Source organism: Salvelinus sp. IW2-2015, linkage group LG11, assembly GCF_002910315.2.
Source record: "Salvelinus sp. IW2-2015 linkage group LG11, ASM291031v2, whole genome shotgun sequence".
In the NCBI taxonomy this organism is placed as follows: Eukaryota; Metazoa; Chordata; class Actinopteri; order Salmoniformes; family Salmonidae; genus Salvelinus; species Salvelinus sp. IW2-2015.
This window is the reverse complement of record NC_036851.1, coordinates 47,706,105-47,720,407: the sequence shown is the minus strand read 5'-3', so window position 1 is coordinate 47,720,407 and position 14,303 is coordinate 47,706,105. Positions and strand designations below refer to the sequence as shown.

The window sequence follows — 14,303 nt, the reverse complement described above, 5'->3', positions numbered from 1 at the left end:
ACACACACACACACACACACACACACACACACACACACACACACACACACCAAATAGCAACAGGTACTAGCGGGAAGGACCGTTTTATGAGCTGAAAGCCACTTAATTGCCATTTTCTCTTTTCATTTGAATGTTACATTGGATTTAATTGGTTAATTTGTTGTTTTTAATTAACAACGGAGCAGAGCCTAATAGCAGTTTGTTTTAACTGAGTAACATTCATCCATCGGTTCATTACTTGAACTCTTTCTAGATCATTCCAATAAATACTTTCAATATTATTGGGCGTTTCATGGTCTTTGTGAGTCTAGATATATGCTTCACTTAGGAATCTTTGGCTTTGTTTACACAGGCAGTCCAATTCTGATATTTTCCAACTAACTATTCTTTTGACCAATCAGATCAGCTCTTTGGCCAATAATTGTGCAAAAGATCAGAATTGGGCTGCCTGTCTAAACGCAGCCTTGGAGTCCTCACACATATAGCCTGCCTTGGCATGCTCCGCTCAGCTGTATATGTGGACATGTGGAGTGGGTTTGCCAAAACAGGAGATGATCCTAAGCCATATAGATGGATGCCTATATGTGTTTTTTGATTAGTGTGTTCAGTCCCTGAGCTTGTCCTGATCATACGGTTCAATCAACAAACACATGAATCAATAAAACCAGGACATTACTGACATTAAGACACTTTCATCCTTCTGAATGTCTTCCCCCACACCAAAAAATAACACTTGTCTCAAAGCAGACTTACTAACTACACTGGCTAAGATTCCCTGGACACTTTTTTGAAGATTGTTCACTTCTTGATCAACCAAGTTGTAATAGTAAAATAACATGTCAATGACTTCTTAACGACTCACCTGGGGGGGAAAATTACAATGATTCAGGTTATTTTGAATTCAATTCTAGGAACAGGGATTAGGACTGGGGAAACTAGGGGAACTCCAGGATGAAGTTTATCCTAGCTACAGCTCTAGGATCAGCTTCCCCTCCTCAAATCCTAACCTGAACCATTGGTGGGGGAAATAAAACTGACCCAAGGTCAGTATCTAGGGGCTACCTCCTCTACTCCCAATTTAGGGGGGCTCGTGTTATCTCAGTGTGTGTGTGTGTGTGTGTGTGTGTGTGTGTGTGTGTGTGTGTGTGTGGGTGTGTGATGGTGTGCTCGGCAGTGGTTCAGGGTGTTGAAGAAATCCCTGGCTTCTGAGGTGCATCCCTGTCGTGGAGTGCCTGCTCTCAGGAGCACCATTAGGCTGCACTGTAATCCCACTACCGTCATCACATCTGCTTCCCAGTCTCTGTCACCACAACACTACACACACACACACACACACACACAACACACCACACAACCACACACACAACACACACACACAACACACACACCACACACACACACACACGTGGTACACACACACACACCACACACACACACAACACACCACAGTGTGGCAGCCAGTCTTATTTACGAGCCATGCGGTTCAAAGGGGGCGCAGACTGGGTGAAGCGCGCGCAGGCTCTGTGTGGAGACAGGCCCAGTGAGCGTGGTGTGTGTGGTGTGTGTGTATGTGTGTGTGTGTGTGTGTGTGTGTGTGGTTGTGGTGTGTGTGGTGTGTGTGTGTGTGGTGTGTCTGTGTGTGTGTGGTGTGTGTGTGTGTGTGGTGTGTGTGTGTGTGTGTGTGTGTGTGTGTGTGTGTGTGTGGGTTGTCGGTGTCGTGTCGGTTGTGTGTGTGTGTGTGTGATTTGTGTGTGTGGTGTGTGGTGGTGTGTGTGTGTGAGTGCGTGTGTGTGTGTGTCCACAGAATTTAAACTTGAGTGTCCATGTGGAAAGTTGCCTTGTGTGGACAATAATGGTGGTATTCTCTTCTATTCTAGTCTCTATGTGGTTTGGCTATGCAGAGGTTGAGGGGATTGTTGGTTTATGACAGAGTTTTATGTGGTGTTTCTATGACAATACAGTGACTTGACTGTCCACTTTGTAAACTCTCTGTGGTTGTGTCGTCTCTGCTGAACATTACCTTATGGCTTGTACATGCCTCTAGTTAGGTATGTATGCCTAGTTCCTCCCTAATGTACTGCAGACTACCTAGATTATGCACAATTGACGTATTACAAGATATGTTTTCACGTAGGCCTATCTCTTTAATGTTCTGTACTGTTCTTAGTGTGTCTTCTGTCTGCGCTGTAGTTCTGTGTCAAAGGGCAGGCAGAAGGTCATAGAGGACATCACTAGCAGATGGCACTAACTTCCAGCAGGGAGTCATGTCAGGACTGCAATACTGAAGTCTTGTTCAGGGGCCTTTGTTGAGGAGAGAGCCGGGGGTCTGTCTGTGTGCGACAGTGCATTCAGTCCCCCCAGGCAGTCATTGGGGCAGAACTTAGGGTTCCAGGTGGAGGTCCATATGGTGTCATTATGAGGTAGTCAGTCACCGTAATGCCTGTCGCATGCAGTCGTTATGTTGCAGGGAGAGGTCAGCTCATTTAGAGGTCGTTGTGCAACTTACCTGTCATCCATCACACATAGACGCACAGACGACACATGTGCGTAGAAACACACACACACAGGTTTTTCAGAGTAGACTACATGCATCATAATATTGTAAGTACAGTACATAACACTGTACATAGACAGACATTTTTTTAACAAAAGAAGACGCACTATCATTTATTCAGGCAAAGAAAAACTGTACTATCATCCAACCATTGTCATTCCAAACCTCAGAGAGAGAGAGGTATGATGCAACATGTCCTACAGTACTGCAGAATCCGATACCCGTGAAAAAAAGCCAGCTCTTGCAAAAGTCTACAGGTGAACCGAGGCCGACTGAGGCCGACGGGGCCATGGCCCTGTTGAGGTTTGTTTTAGCTTGGGTTTCAACTGGAACCGGACAGATCTCCCTGTGTTCCCATGCCCTTTGGCTCTGCCGCTGGGCTCCGCTGGACTCTACCAGGAAGCGCCCTGCGCATCACAGGGACGAGAGGGGAAGTCCGGGGGCTCGGACTGGGCGCTCCTGGTTCACTTTCCCATGTTCAGTTCCCCGCTGGCGTGGTCGGTCTGCTGCATAGTGCATACCGCTTAGTGTTATATCGCCTTTGTACAGCCGTGAGTCAACAAGTGTGTTTTCCTTGTATGGTGTGGTGGGATTACTCTTATGTGTCAGCTGACTGGGAGAGGTCAGATGTGGCCTTATGATTCGCTGGTGAGGCTTTTTGTTTCTGGTTATTATTTCATGTCGATTGTTTAGCTGATGTTTATTGAGAAATTATATGACACAAAATTAGATAATAATAACTTAGGTGGCTCTAATTAGGTTTTTAGAATTCAATTCATACAAGCAGCATTATGAACCATTTGCTACCAGGTAGATTGATACAAATGATGTTGATTTATTTGAAGTAAGCACCAGAAAGTACACATTGTTACCACATACCTCCTCAGTAAATACCAGGAAGATACCAGGTAAAACGGAGCTGTAAACTAAAGCGGCACCTTTTTTATATTTTGCTCCAGTGTGTCCATCCGACCCTGCGGCCAGCCTGTCCACTGACATCACACTGCTGACTGACTATACATCGCCCCGGCTCCCCGACACCTTTAATGTCCGACCGTGTTTATGTTTCCCTTTCGGTCATTAACACAGGAATATAAGTGGTTTTTAGAGTCCTTTGGCCCCTCCACAGTAGGAATACTATTATTTACTATGAAAACAGCCCGTGCTGCAATGACTCACGTCGCCGTGTTTGGAGAAGCGGGGAGGTCGGCTGCATCAGCTGGAGTTGCCATAACATGTGATTCATCATTATGTGCAATGTATCTGTCAAAAGAACTGTTGTTAATTGAAATGGCATGTGACTGACACATAAGAGGACCGGATTCTCAGGAGTCAGGTTTTATGGCTAATCCACTCATTTTGGAAAGCTTTAGCCTCTGTGGATGTACAGACAGACTTTTGTTTGTCATGTCTGCTGTTCAATATTGRGCTTCACAACCTATGTAACTCTCATCCTCTTTCAAATGTTCTAGTTAAAGATTTCTCTTTTCCCCTCTCTTTCTCGCAATCCCTCCATCCCTCCCCCTTTCTCTCAATCCCCCTCTCTTTCTCTGTTGCAGTTGCTAATATCCATCTTGCGCCTATCTGTCATGTCTCTCCTCTGTCTCTGTCAGTCTGATGTCAGTGTTGAGGACACAGTTCAAGCAGTAGGGTTCTGCATGACCAGATTGAGGTGCCCTGTAGGCACAGAGCACACTGTCAACATCAGAGGGATAGAAAGAGCTGTTACCTTTTTTCCTCAACCATGACGAACCCGTACTCTCAACTTTACTCTCTCTTACTCTCAGCCTTACTGTCAACCTTATTGTCAAACCTACTGTCAACCTTACTCTCAACTTCACTTTCAACCTTACTGTCAACCTCACTGTCAAACCTACTGTCAAGCTTACTCTCAACTTTACTCTCTATTACTCTCAACCTTACTGTCAACCGTACTGTCAATCTTACTGTCAAACTTACTCTCAACTTTACTGTCAAACTTACTCTCAACTTTACTGTCAAACTTACTCTCAACTTTACTCTCTGTTACTCTCAACCTTACTGTCAACCTTACTCTCAACTTTACTCTCTCTTACTCTCAACCTTCTGTCAACCTTACTCTCCCTTACTGTCAAACTTACTCTCTCTTACTGTCAACCTTAYGGTCAACCTTACTCTCCCTTACTCTCTCTTACTCTCAACCTTACTGTCTACCTTCCTCTACCTTACTGTCAACCTTACTCTCCCTTTCTCTCTCTTACTCTCAACCTTACTGTCTACCTTCCTCTACCTTACTGTCAACCTTACTCTCCCTTTCTCTCTCTTACTCTCAACCTTACTCTCAACCGTACTCTCCCTTACTGTCAACCTTACTCTCCCTTACTGTCAAGCTTACTCTCTCTTACTGTCAACCTTACTGTCAACCTTCCTCTCCCTTCCTCTCTCTTACTGTCAACCTTACTCTCAACCTTACTCTCCCTTACTCTCAACCTTACTCTCTCTTACTGTCAACCTGCCTCTCCCTTACTCTCAACCTTACTCTCTCTTATTGTCAACCTTACTCTCTCCTACTGTCAACCTTACTGTCAACCTTACTCTCTCTCATCGTTACTTATTCTCATGTGAATCTGAGAAGTGGTTCACACATTATTTAGTGTTTCTAAGACGTTGAATTGGCACAGCAATCGCCTTGTCTGGACTATTTACTTATATTGAAAGTTGCAAACAAACTTACATTTGCTCCTGGACTTGTCAGTACAATAGCACTATTGTGTTGAATTTCTTTACCAATTGAAAGTCTATTAACTCAATGACCACAAACCGGTTGAACAGTTCTTAGTCCTATGTACCAATTGGGATACAGTTGAAGTCGGAAGTTTACAAACACTTAGGTTGGAGCCATTAAAACTMGTTTTTCAACCACTCCACACATTTCTTGATAACAAACTATACTTTTGGCAAGTCGGTTAGGACATCTACTTTGTGCATGACACAAGTAATTTTTCCAACAATTGTTTGCAGACAGATTATTTCACTTATAATTCACTGTATCACAATACCAGTGGATCAGAAGTTTACATACACTAAGTTGACTAAGTTGCCTTTAAACAGCTTGGAAAATTCCAGAAAATTTGGTCATGGCTTTAGAAGCTTCTGATAGGCTAATTGACATCAGTTGAGTCAATCGGAGGTGTACCTGTGGATGTGTTTCAAGGCCTACCTTCAAACTCTGTGCCTCTTTGCTTGACATCATGGCAAAATCAAAAGAAATCAGCCAAGACCTCATAAAAAAAATTGTAGACCTCCACAAGTCTGGTTCATCCTTGGGAGCAATTTCCAAATGCCTGAAGGTACCACGTTCATCTGTACAAACAATAGTACGCAAGTATAAACACCATGGGACCACGCAGCCGTCATACCGCTCAGGAAGGAAACACGTTCTGTCTCCTAGAGATGAACATACTTTGGTGCGAAAAGTGCAAATCAATCCCAGAACAACAGCAAAGTGGACAATGGACAATGACCCCAAGCATACTTCCAAAGTTGTGGCAAAATGGCTTAAAGACAAAAAAGTCAAGGTATTGGAGTGGCCATCACAAAGCCCTGACCTCAATCCTATAGAAAATGTATGGGCAGAACTGAAAAAGGGTGTGCGAGCAAGGAGGCCTACAAATCTGACTCCGTTACACCAGCTCTGTCAGGAGGAATGGGCCAAAATTCACCCAACTTACGGTGGAAAGCTTGTGGAAGGCTACCCGCAATGTTTGACCCAAGTTAAACAATTTAAAGGCAATGCTACCAAATATTAATTGAGTGTATGTAAACTTCTGACCCACTGGAAATGTGATGAAAGAAATAAAAGCTGAAATTAATCATTCTTTCTACTATTATTCTGACATTTCACATTCTTAAAATAAAGTGGTGATCCTAACTGACCTAAGACAGGGAATTTTTACTGTGATTAAATGTCAGGAATTGTGAAAAACTGAGTTGAAATGTATTTGGCTTAGGTGTATGTAAACTTCTGACTTCAAATGTATGTGTCTACATGGATATGTGTCAACATATGTAATTGCTATGTAAATAAACCCTTTTTAAGCCACTGTAAAATAGGTATGAAACTTGAGGGGGAAAGTGACCAGCGTTCTGTTATATTTACAGTCGCATAGTATGTCAAATAAATGCAGGAGAATGACTGAAGACACATTGGATCTACTCTGTCATGAAGTTATTAGCATTTCATCATATGTTGAAGTTAGGTCATTCAATCTTCTTGAGCCACAAGAGATCATGTTCAAGTTAATATGCAGTGAGTTTCCTTTTGTTTGAGACTCTGTTTGTCTGTTTTTTTTGTTTGTTTTGATTGAGCAGTTGTTAGAAACACATAGAGTACATGGTCAGCATATGGTTTGTTTTGGTTATGTCCCCTTTTGAGCTTCTCATTGAACAGTAGTCTGAAAGAGGTAGAGAGAGAGATAAAATAGAGAAAAGAGAGGTAAAAAGAGAGCGAGAAAGCGATCGATAGATAAAAAGAGAGAGAGAGAGCGAGAGAGATGGAGAGGGGAGAGAGAGAAAGCGATTGATAGATAAAAAGACAGAGAGAGATAGAGAAGGGGAGCGAGAGAGATAGCGAGGGGGAGAGAGAGAGAGGGAGAGGGGGAGAGATAGAGAGGGAGAGGGGAGAGAGATAGAGAGGGAGAGGGAGAGGGAGAGAGAGGGAGAGGGGAGGGGAAGATAGAGAGGGAGAGGGGGAGAGAGAGAAAGGGGGAGTAACAGTAGGTCTTGGGGTCTGCTGAGTAGAAAGAGATACACTCCAGGGACAGCTTCCTGTGTTTGGAATGATGAATGTTGGTATTGACCTTGTGACCCCTGACCCACTGACCTTTGACTTCCTCCTTTCTCTCTTTCTTTTTCTCTCTCTCTCCATCTCTCTATCTCACTCTCTTTCTATTTATCTTGATCTCTCTCTCTTTCTCTCTATCACTCTCTTTATCTCTCTCTCTCTCTCTCTCTTTCTCCCTGCCCTCTCTCTCATTCTCTGTCTGTCCTTAGCTCTCACAGACTCTCATTCTCATCTATTAGATGCCATTTTAATGCTTGTCTAATTGTCTTAGTTTATTGCACATGTATATTAAGGGTTATGCAATAATTGCAATGCATCATTCTGCTGAACTGAGTCTGGATATATTGGTGCTTTGTGTGTATTGGCATTTCACATCAATGTTACAGTAGGCCTGAGTTGACTTAGTTTACATGTGCTTCTAGGTCACAAACAACTCTGTTCTGTGTGATTACGCGGTTAACTTGGCCTAGTTTACTTCTCCCAAGTCATGGTGATGTGATGCAGTACAGTACGCGTGCCAAAAAGGTGCTGAGAGAGAGAGATAAGCAGAGAAGTGGGGCATTCTTCAGTGCTTTCCCGGGAAACTATGGACACTGTCAAGTTCTTACTAACAAACAGCCATTCTGACTGACAAGGAAGAAGGACCTACAGCAGGCATTTGACAGTGGCATCACTAATGGTGCATTCTTATATAAACCTTTCTTCAACTTGTAGCATGTCTGTCTGTCCATCCGTCTGTCTCTCTGTCTGTCAGGAACTCCATTCGTTCCAAAACCCAAATCACTTTGTTAACATTCCGAGTAGGTTAATTATCCACCCCCTCTTTTCACCGAAATATGAGTTCTGTTCAAACTTCCAAGCAAGTCAGTGCCCGAGGCATGTTGCTATCTGTCAATCCCCTACATACTTCTAATGCTTATTCACTATTGTTTTCACAGGAAAGCTGACGGCGAGGACCTTGAGTGACTGTGTCTTACCAGGGAAGAAAACACTCTCTCCACAGAGTCAAGTAACAGTGAAGACATTTACAACATATATTTTCCTTTGAAGAAGCAACAGGGGTCTCATTTATCAACCGTTCGTAAATGTCTTACTCAATTCTCAATACGTGGACATTATAGGATTTCCGTGCGCAGCAAATGATTGGGATTTATCAAACTGTTGCATGCAAAATATACGCATGTTTTCATTGATAAATCAGAGCCATACTACAGTATATTTGTGGGCTCGTGAACGAGCGCTAAAACCCTGCCTGGAAAACACCCTCCATCCACATTTTATGGTAATAAAAATGTCATAATTTGCTGTATGATTTGGAGATGTTGGAACTGGGCCATGATAGTTACTAAAAGAAATCGCAAAAGCAAATTTGATGACATTTCTGTAGAGGTGAAGGCAGAATGTTTTTATATTTTTTTAACAAAAAACGCATAACGCCTGTAACAAACATTGGTCACCCATTCTGAAAGATTGATTGTCCTTTCAAACAATTTAAAAGTAAATGCTATAGCCCACACTTCTATGCAAAAGACAAATTGTTGTTCAATATTTAATTTATCAATAGATGATTATGTTTCTATCTCATGCTTTGGTACAGGCTCTGAGATGAAATAAGCTAGGCCATGATGTCTCGCTTCAATCGCACAGCAATACTGTAGCCTATCCAGACTGTCACAGCATAATCAAGGAACACCGCTCATTTACTTCAACCAATGTGCATTGACGTGACCCCTGAATAATGTTGCATCTTCGAATAACTGCACCACATGCGCGTTTTGGTTAATAAGTCAGCTTAGCTATGCCTGATGATGATAAATTGTAGCATTGTGATGGCTTTTGAAATGACGCAGATAAAATGGTAGCGCTCTGGCTATTGAATGACCATGAATAAATGTAGATGCTTGGCTATTGACTGACCATGAAATGAGTAGCATAGCTTGGCTACTTGATACCATGAATAAATGCGTAGATGCTGATACCACCTAAATTTAATGTAGCTTGCGGATCAATACATGGATAAATGGTCATGGTTAGCTTAGTATGCATGCGATGGATAATAGGTAGCAATGCTGGCTATTGACCATGACCCATGAATAAATTTATCAGCATGGTAGCTATGAATGAGCGATGTAAATGCTAGCATGCTGAGTCTATTGAATGACGTGCGTGCTAAATGCGTAGCATGCTGGCTATTGAGATGTAACCGATGGATCCATAAAATCGGCATTGCTTGCTATTTAATGACGATAGTAAAATATCGTGAATAGCTCATGCGATGGTCTATTTAGAGTGAGTGATGAGAAAATGTAGTCATGCTTTGACTATTCAATGACGATGGATAATGATCGCTTGCTATTGAATGACGATGAAAATGTAGCAGCTTGGCTATTTATATGACCATGATTAAATGGTAGCATGCTGGCTATTAATGATGCCGATACTAATGTAATGTGGCTATGAAATGACCCATGAATAAATAGGTAGCATGCGTGCCTTGAATGACCCATTATGAATAAATGTTATGCCCATGTAGCCTAATTGCACATCGCATAGACGACCATGGATAAATCACCGGTCGCGATGCTTGCTTGAATGAGCACATTGAATAAATCCGTAGCTGGCCTGCCTATGACTGACGAATCGCCCAAATACAATGCTAACTAGCCATGCTTGCCATTAAATACCCATTGCTAAATTTAGCGACGGGCATAGATCGACCTATGAGCAATAAATCTCAGTTTAGCATGCATGGCTAGACAGACCCCATTAGGTATGAGCAAGTCAGCTTATAAATGAAACCATGAACTAATCTAGCAATGCCTGCTTATCTTAATGACCCCTTAAAATGGTGCATGATTCTTGAGCTACTTTGAAATACCCTGAAAAATCATCGGCTAGGCATGCTGGCTAATTGAATGACCCATGAATAAATGGTAGCATGCGTGGCTATTGAATGACCCATGAATAAATGGTAGCATGCTTGGCTATTGAATGAGCGATGGATAAAATGTAGCCTAATATTTGTGTGTAGCAGACTAAACCAGTCATATCACAAAAGGAGAGACATGTCCTGCAATTTGATTCAGATGTATATCTACAGTATATAATAAAAGTTAAATAAATATATTAGATAACATGCTGCTAAGCAATCTACTGTATTTGCAACATGGTTGCTCAACCACTAGAAGTTGTGCCCATGCATGGTTTGAGACTTGCGTGGACATACGCACACATTCCTGTCAAGTTCAAACCTTTTTCCCCCCAATACCATCCTTTGCAGGGAAAAAGTTGCACGTAAGGTTTAGAGTATTTTTTGTGCGAACACACCTTGATAAATGAGGCCCCAGGTCTCTTATGAAACTTACACAGTGGAATCGTAATGTTTTAAAAAAATCAAATGTCATACTATTGTATTATGGTTAAGTATTGAAATTGGAATTGTATAAAGCCTTATATCACTGTGAAATAATATCTCATCATATTTATTGCTCTTTTAATTTCTCAATGAAATATGATTTTGATTGGTATTTATACATTTCTCTGTTCTCTCGTGTATTTTTCCCTCTAGGGCCTCTAAGACTCCATATCAAACTCTTACTTTATCTGCAAGTGAGTGTTGATGACATCTTAGGCATAGCACAACATAGCAATGCATCGCAGAGCATCGCAAAGCATAGCATGCCACAGCAAAGCATAGCATCGCATAGCATACCATAGCAAAGCATAGCATCGCATAGCATACCATAGCAAAGCATAGCATCACAAAGAATAGAAAAGCAAAGCATTGCAAAGCATAGCAAACGCATAGCAAAGCATAGCATAAGCTAAGCAGCCAACATTCTCAAAAACGAGGCAATTTGTACAATAAATATAGTCCCCACGTTGCTTACCAACTTTACTTCCTCCTCCCAGATCAGCTGATCTGAGAGCTGTCATGTCGGCGTACGGACAGCCCCAGTACAGCCCCGGCCTCCAGCCTGCGGGACCCTACCCACCATACACTCACCATGCCCAGGGTTACGGCATGCCCTCCTACAGTGAGTACCAGCATTTCCTTCAATACGGGGGTGAAGAGGGGGGATAGGACCTTGAAAGTTGTAAAGCATCTAAGGCAGCATGAATAGGTATCGTGAATAGGTATCGTGAATAGATATCGTGAATAGATATCGTGAATAGATATCGTGAATAGGTGTCGTGAATAGGTATCTTGAATAGGTATCGTGAATATGTATCGTGAATAGGTATCTTGAATATGAATACGTATCGTGAATACGGTATCAGGTACTAACGTGAATAAGTAGTCTTGCAATAGTATCGTGAACTAGGCTATCTTGAATTGGATATCTTGAATAGTATCTTCGAATACGTTATCGTGAATAGGCTTCAGTGTCATATTGTCATTACGTGAATAGGCTATCTTGAATAGGTATCTTGAAGTTGCGTCTATCGTGAAAAAGGTATTGTGAACTAAGGTATCTGGAATAGGTCTCGGAGACTATCTTATCAGTAATAGGTTTCGTGAATAGGTATAATTGCTCCACTTCAGTGTGGCAGTCTCTCTCCTTTTCTCTGTGTGGCGTAATAAGCGTAGTTGGCTATATCAATACACCGTTACTTCAGTTCATAGCAGACATGCTCCTAACGGTCCTGATCTGAATAACGGTCAGTCGTGAATAGTATCTTGAATAGGTTCGTGAATAGGGTTGCTATCGAGGAATACGTATCAGTGGATTTAGGATACGTGCAATAGGTACTTGAAAGGATCTTGAATAGTTATCTTGTAGCTTACTCCCACCGTGAACACTGAGCTGTTATCAGTGAAACAGTAGAGGGTATCGTGATAAGCGTACTCCGAGAATAACGATACAGCGATGCCAATTAGGTATCGTTGAATACCCTGGATTGAATACGCTATATTCTTGAATCATACTTGATGTTACTAATACGCTATCCGGTCCAAAAAACTAAGGTATCTTGCATACCGGGAGATATACGTTGAACTATACGGTATCTGATTATTAGCTATCTTTAACAGCCGTATTGTCGAACCAGGATCTTACAACGAATAGTAATCGAGTGAATAGAACCCGTATCGTGAACTATATCGTGATACGATGGAAATGCTGTATCTCGTGACAATAGGTATCGGTTCGATAGTATCATCTTTGAATACCTTACTTGTGGTACTCGTGAATAGGACGATTCTGTGAATAGGTATTGAATACGTATCGTGAATAGGTATCGTTGATAGTCGTTATTGAATAGTATCGTGAATAGGTATCTTGAATAGGTATCGTGAATAGGTATCTTTAACATATATACCTTGAACAGGTATCTTAAAACTATCTCGAATACGTATCTGAATAGGTATCTTGAATAGGTATCGATGAGGATTGTATCTAGATACGTATCGTGAATTGGGTATCTTGAATAGGTATCTTGAATAGGTATCTTGAATAGGTATCGTGAATACGGTATTGGAATATGTATCTTGAATAGGTATTCTTGAATAGGTTTCTTGAATAAGTATCGTGAATAGGTATATTGAATAGATATCTTGAATAGGTATCGTGAATAGGTATCTTGAATAGGTATCTTGAATACGTATCGTGAATAGGTATACTTGAATAGGTATCTTGAATGGGTATCTGAGATAGGTATCGTGAATAGGTATCTTGAATAGGTATTGTGATCAGGTTATCGTGAATAGGTATCTTGAATAGGTATCTTGAATAGGTTTCTTGAATAGGTATCGTGAATAGGTATATTGAATAGATATCTTGAATAGGTATCGTGAATAGGTATCTTGAATAGGTATCTTGAATAGGTATCTTGAATAGGTATCTTGAATGGGTATCTGAATAGGTATCGTGAATAGGTATCTTGAATAGTATTGTGAATAGGTATTGTGAATAGGTATCGTGAATAGGTATCTTGAATACGTATCGTTGAATAGGTATCTTGAATGGTATCTTGAATAGGTATCTTGAATAGTTTCTTAATAGGTATATTGAATAGATATTCTTGAATAGGTATCGTGAATAGGATTCTTGAATAGGTATCGTGATAGTATCTTGAATACGGTATCGTGAATAGTTGTATACGGTATTGTAATAGGTATCGTGAATAGGTTATCTTGAATATGTATTGTGAATAGGTTATTTTGAATAGGTAACTTGAATAGGTATCGTGAATATGTATCTGAATAGTATCTTGTAGGTACGTGAATAGGTATCGTGAATAGGTATCGTGAATAGGTATCGTGAAATAGATTTGAATAGTATCTAATATGGTATCTTGAATAGGTATTGTGAATAGGTTATTTTGAATAGGTATCTTGAATAGTATCTGAATAGGTATCGTGAATAGGTATTGTTGAATAGGTTATTTTGAATAGGTATCTTGAATAGGTATTCTTGAGAGAGTTTAAAAAATAAATAACAAAAAATAACAATAATATTACAAATAAAACACAAGAAATAATCACAAGTATAGTAACAATAACTCAGCTATATACTGTACTGGTACCAGTACCGAGTCAATGTGCAGAGGTACGAGTCACTGCGATAGATATGTACATATAGTAGGGATAAAGTGACGAGGCAACATGATAGATAGTAAACAGTAGCAGCAGCGCGAATGTGATCGCGCAAAAGGTGTAAACAACTCCACATCTCCATTTACACCAGGGGCCTCAACTAAGAGCCTGCAGGCTGTGTGCAAACACATCCCTCACATCCACTATTACACCAGGTCTCAAACTAGAGGCCTGCAGGCTGTGTGCAACACATCCCTCACATCCATTTACACCAGGGGCCTCAAACTAGAAGCCTGCAGCTGTGTGCAACACATCCCGTTTCCCCAGCATGCCTCTCTGTAAAACCCAGTGTTAACCATGTTCAGTACTGCAATCATCTCTCATCTACT

General features: G+C 41.2%; 1 protein-coding gene across 1 annotated transcript in view; it reads left to right on the top strand.

Annotated features, from left to right (window-relative positions):
* LOC111970763 (eyes absent homolog 2-like) overlaps window positions 1–14,303 on the top strand; it is a 56,320-nt gene that overhangs the window by 10,628 nt on the left and 31,389 nt on the right. Inside the window, exons 2-4 of the mRNA XM_070445847.1 lie at window positions 8,315–8,453; window positions 10,945–10,985; window positions 11,289–11,413. Of these exons, the coding sequence (XP_070301948.1) occupies window positions 11,311–11,413 (103 nt within the window). The 5' untranslated portion in view covers window positions 8,315–8,453; window positions 10,945–10,985; window positions 11,289–11,310. The remainder of the gene's footprint in view (window positions 1–8,314; window positions 8,454–10,944; window positions 10,986–11,288; window positions 11,414–14,303) is intronic.